The sequence below is a fragment of the Alexandromys fortis genome, unplaced genomic scaffold (assembly GCF_014885135.2).
Source record: "Alexandromys fortis isolate MF-2015 unplaced genomic scaffold, M_Fortis_MF-2015_v1.1 scaffold_412, whole genome shotgun sequence".
Lineage (NCBI taxonomy): Eukaryota > Metazoa > Chordata > Mammalia > Rodentia > Cricetidae > Alexandromys > Alexandromys fortis.
The window spans coordinates 243,446-248,445 of NW_026068285.1; the positions used below are offsets into that span (position 1 = coordinate 243,446).

Here is a 5,000-nt window from a genome sequence, read left to right on the forward strand (position 1 = left end):
CCTGCCTCTGCCTCCCAAGAGCTAGGATTAAAGGCATAGGCCACCACTGCCTGACTCAAAAAGAAAAACTTTTTTTTTTTTAAAGAAAATGTGCATACACATAGAAGCACATTGTGTTCAGTCTGCTGACTCCTGAACATAACCCACGAAGGGGCCAGGTCAGGAAACAGGACAAAGCCTTACCATCCTCCTTCTAGGGGTAACCGATATTAGTAGTGCCTAGGATAGGCACTCTTCTAAGAATCAAGTGACACGCGCTCGTTCCGAGAGATTAAGCTGTCTGCCCAAGATCACACAGTTAGTAAATGGTAAATCTAGCATCTTCGAAGCCCAGGCAGTTTGGCCCCTAGCTGAGTCTACCATGATCTTCCCTTAAGATCCCTTAGACATCTGCTCACCTGCTGGCACTCCCGCGCCTATCAGACTAGAAAGGGAAGTTAGAAAATCACACACACACACACACACACACCACGTAGGAGCCTGGTGTCTGCGCGAGGGAGCCCCTGGTTCCAGTTCACCGTGCCTCTTTCGTGCCGCTCGCAGGGGGCGCCCTGGCCCACGCCTTCCTGCCTCGCCGGGGCGAAGCGCATTTCGACCGGGATGAGCGCTGGACCCTGAGCCGCCGCCGCGGGCGCAACCTGTTCGTCGTGCTCGCGCACGAGATTGGCCACACGCTCGGCCTCGCGCACTCGCCCGCGCCACGCGCGCTCATGGCTCCCTACTACAAGAAGCTGGGCCGCGACGCCCTGCTCAGCTGGGACGACGTGCTAGCAGTGCAGAACCTGTATGGTGAGCCCCCAGCCTGCTCCTGACTCTGCGCTTGTCCCCTGTGGTCTCCAGTCTTCGGACTCTGGCTCCTCAAACAGGATTCCCCCCATCCCCGTCACTTCCTTGCTCCAATCTTCTCTGTCCTAAAACCTCAGGCACGCTGGAGATCTGAATATCCCGCAGGCTCTGCTTTCCCCCATTTCTCCATCAGTTCCAAGCAATGCATGAGTGCAAACCTCTGCCCTTAGCTCAGAACCCTTTGGTCTTCCAGTCTCGTGTTATCTCTTTTCTGGGCTGTCGGGTGGGAGAGGAGATTCCTGGATTAGTGCACTCTCGGTGAAAACCAAGAACCAGGGCTGCACTCACCTCTCCCCTCTCTCCTTCCTTGGGTCTCAGATCATGGGCAGAGCAGACGAAGGGTCCTGAGCCCTCCAAGTGTGTATGTCCACCCATGTCTGCTATCTCTCTTCTTGAATCTTAAGGGAAGCCCCTGGGTCGCTCAGTGGCCACTCAACTCCCCGGAAAGCGATTCACTGACTTTGAGGCCTGGGACCCTCACAGTTCCCAGAGGATACGCCCGGAAACCAGAGGTCCTAAATACTGCCATTCTTCCTTTGATGCCATCACTGTAGGTAAGATGATCCCAACCGTGTCTGGGGTCTTTTTTCCCTTCTCCGCATCTCTAGGGCTCCCATAGCTGAATGACTAGGGAATGGAAGTATCTGGAGTATAGATATCCGGAATCACCCGCTGTCCTGGTGGGGGGGGGGTGTCAAGCTCAGGCCCAGCTTAGAACTCCTACTTCCCTCAGCCCCCTTATGCAACCCACCTTCGGCTTGTCTGGAAAACCGGGTTTAGGGCAGCACCCTCCCCCAAAGTCAGCAGGAGGCCAATGGCCTTTCCAGTCACCTCTTGTCTGGGGACAGACGGGCAATGGCGGCTGCACGTCTTCAAAGGGAGCCACGTCTGGGAAGTCACAGCGGACGGCAATGTTTCAGAGCCCCGTGCGCTACAGAAAAGGTGGCCTGGGCTGCCCCCCAATATTGAGGCTGCTGCAGTGTCCCTGGAAGATGGAGACTTCTACTTCTTCAAAGGTATCAGCCCCGAGTCAGCTGAGATTGTGGTGTGGGAGGTCCTACACGAAGTGAAGAGAGGGGACGATCCCCAGCAATGAGTCCCTGGTAGAACTCATTGTTAAACCTGTGGCCCAGGAAGGACTCCTTTCAGGGATGGAACTGCTGGGGAGCAGCAAGTGTCCCGGTGGTCGCGGTATAGAAACTGTAGGGGGAGGACTGCCCTCCCGTCCACAGGTCAGCAGGAAGCCTGAAGGTGTCTGCCCTGCCATCCTGGCTGTGTGAGGCTGGCATGCCGCTTAGCTTTTGGAACTTGCATTTCTTGGGTAGGGAAAGCAATGCTCAGGTGTGAGGAAACTGGGTAAAAGGCAGTGGCTGAAGGGTGGACAGCACACATCTATTCGATCTTCCTTTCACTCCTGAGGCAGGGAATCCGGTCTCCAGCCACCCCACCCCTACCCTTTTCCCCAACACTCCCCTCTCACCCTCCCCAGCCTGGGATAGACTGGGGTAGACGGTCTTTCAGCAACGTCCGCTCTCTGCTGGCACCTGCTGGGAGTCTAGGCCATAACCGGTTCCCCTCTACCGTGTACTCCCTAGTTCTTAGCCACACTTTGACTCCAAGGGTAACTAACGATCTGGGGCTCTCAGAAAGACAAGGAACCAAGGGGACAGAGATGGAGTGGAAGGCCAATGAGTGAGGGCCTCCAGCTCACTCTGTTTCTCTCAATGCCCCACAGGGAGTCGATGTTGGAGGTTCCAGGGCACGAAGTCTGTAGGGGGTAACTCACAGCTGTGCCGGGCTAGAGGTCTGCCCCGTCACCCGGACGCAGCTCTCTTCTTCCCGCCTCTGCGCCGCCTTATCCTCTTCAAGGGCGCCCGCTACTACGTGCTGGCTCGAGGGGCGATGCAAGTGGAGCCCTACTATCCCCGCAGCCTGAGAGACTGGGCCGGGGTCCCTGAGGAGGTCAGTGGCGCGCTGCCAAGGCCAGACGGCTCCGTCGTCTTCTTCAGAGATGACCACTACTGGCACCTAGATCAAGCCAAACTGCGGGTAACCAGCTCTGGCCGCTGGGCCACAGAGCTGCCCTGGATGGGCTGTTGGAATGCCAACTCAGGAGGTGCCCTCTTCTGAAGGCTCCCGGTACTGAATGAACAGTTGAACCGTGGTTGCTCGCCCCACCCCCACCTGAGGGGCGGGGCCTGTCTAGGAAGCCCTTGAACCTCGCAGGAACTTCCCAGTAACACTGCCACCAGCAGGAAATCTGCATTATTCCCGCGGTCGAAGGAGAAACAAAAACCGGGTTCCCAGAGCCCTTACCTTCAAGGACCTCTTTCCCTCTCACTCGTGAGGGGATTCTGTTCCGTTGAAGGTGCAGTCCCATACCCATAGGGCTGAGTCCCACCAAAGAGGATGCAAAACTCCACCGGGATAGAGGACTACTCTGCAGGAACCGCCCTTTCTATGCCTTTCAGGCTCCTTTCTTGGGAAATCACGTATTATTCCACAAGAGACTTCACCCTGCCTCCCACCACTAGCAGGTTGGGGTGCAGTGAAGGCTCTGCTCCACTGCCAGAGGCCCCCCCCCCTTTTTTTTGGATCAAGAGGCCGAGCAAAAGGGAACGTGGGCCTCCGGCCCTGACTTTTTGTCTGGGGTGATGAAGAAGCACCCCCAGCTGGTCAGCCTAGAGGTGTAGCAGCCTTCCTCGGGCAGAACATTCCACCCTTCTCAGTAGAAGCAGATAGGTACTTGAGACACAGAGACTATGGTCTCACATCCAACTAAGGGACAGCCCGCTGTGTGTGTACGGTTGTCATGGAGAGAGGGGGTGCGTCTCTCTTCGAAACGCAGGCCATCTTCACCCAGTTTGCCTTCCAGATGACCGGACTTGCGCAGCAGGAAAATGGCCGAGAGTCCTTCGGGGTCTGCCCATTGCAGGCACTGGGAATGCAGCCTCCAAGCAGCTCCGCAGATTGGGCGAGGCCTGTTTGCTCTCAATGGCCCCATTCTCCAGGCCACACACGCAGCAGCCTTCCGAAGCCCATTCTGTGTAGCCAAGAATAGCTGGGATTCCTGGAGAAGGAACCAGCTCCCCAGCTTTCCCCTTTCGTCGGAGCCAGTCTCGGTATTCATTTTAGCATCTGGATCTCCATCCCACCCTGCCTCCCCCACCTACCAAGGCCCGCTGCACACACACGGTGACCACGACCACCGCGGCGAGCCAGCTCTCAGGGACAGGAGAATGATTTGGCAGGGGAGCAGCCTGCAGTTCCCCAGAGGCACTGCTGGCCCTGTGCCCTCCTTTCTTCTCTGTGCAGTGGACAAAATGGCCTTTGACTGCCCTTCGATGCAAGTGCTTTGTACTGCCCAGTCCTGGGTAGACCACGGAAGCACCTCCCTGCTAGGACCTGTTTTTTTGGGTTGTACCCAGGAGAGAGAAAGGAGGGTCCCATTTTTCTCACTCCACTCCACTTCAGAAGACTCTGATTAGAGACTTTATTGGGGGGGGGGGGGGGTAGAGGGAAAGAGGCGATTTCTTCGAGGGCTGAGGGAACCCCGAAGCTATTTTTCTTCAAGCGATGCCTCTGTCCGCCTGGCCAGAAGGACCTAAAAAGATGCCGGTGAGGCTGTATTGGAGGCGTGGGTCAGGAGGGCTATAGTTGCTGGATACAGTCTGGGGAGTAGTGCCTGCTGTAGTTCAACTAGACCCTCACAGGTGGGACCGTGAACCGACAGTGGGCCTTCTCACCGTAAGGAGGCGCCAAGGACGGCGGCTTGAAAGGACAGTTCTGTGAAACGCACTAGAGATAGAAGAGTTTAGAGCTTTGCGGGCGCGGAGGCTGGGAGTGGATGCGCTCAGAGCTCCCGGCGGCCTCCGCCTTACTCGGGTCAGGGTGCTCCAGAATACAGTGCTCAATGTAAGCTGGGTGGCTATGCAGGCTCTTGCACTTCTTGCAGAAAAGGATCTCGCAGCGCGCACAGCCCCCGCGGCGCGGTGGCCGCCGCCGCGTCTCCAACACGCACGGTTCTTCCGGGGCACCACGCTTCCTACGGGCCGGGGACGTGAGTGCTCAGTGGCCCTGCGGCCCTCCTCCCTAAAACTCGGCCCCGGGTGCCTGCATCTCACCTGTCCGCGGGCGCAGCAAGGCCACCCAGA

At 57.4% G+C, this 5,000-nt stretch overlaps 2 protein-coding genes across 2 annotated transcripts in view; one reads left to right on the forward strand and one right to left on the reverse strand.

Annotated features, from left to right (window-relative positions):
* Positions 1 to 2,976, forward strand: part of Mmp28 (matrix metallopeptidase 28) — a 21,550-nt gene extending 18,574 nt beyond the window's left edge. The window contains exons 5-8 of the mRNA XM_050132250.1: positions 544 to 789; positions 1,251 to 1,400; positions 1,695 to 1,862; positions 2,582 to 2,976. Coding sequence (XP_049988207.1) covers positions 544 to 789; positions 1,251 to 1,400; positions 1,695 to 1,862; positions 2,582 to 2,976 — 959 coding nt within the window. The remainder of the gene's footprint in view (positions 1 to 543; positions 790 to 1,250; positions 1,401 to 1,694; positions 1,863 to 2,581) is intronic.
* A 1,668-nt stretch (positions 2,977 to 4,644) lies between these two features.
* CUNH17orf50 (chromosome unknown C17orf50 homolog) overlaps positions 4,645 to 5,000 on the reverse strand; it is an 850-nt gene continuing 494 nt past the window's right edge. Inside the window, exons 1-2 of the mRNA XM_050132251.1 lie at positions 4,971 to 5,000; positions 4,645 to 4,891 (exon numbers count right to left, since the gene is read on the reverse strand). The exon at positions 4,971 to 5,000 is cut by the window's right edge and continues 494 nt beyond it. Coding sequence (XP_049988208.1) covers positions 4,645 to 4,891; positions 4,971 to 5,000 — 277 coding nt within the window. The remainder of the gene's footprint in view (positions 4,892 to 4,970) is intronic.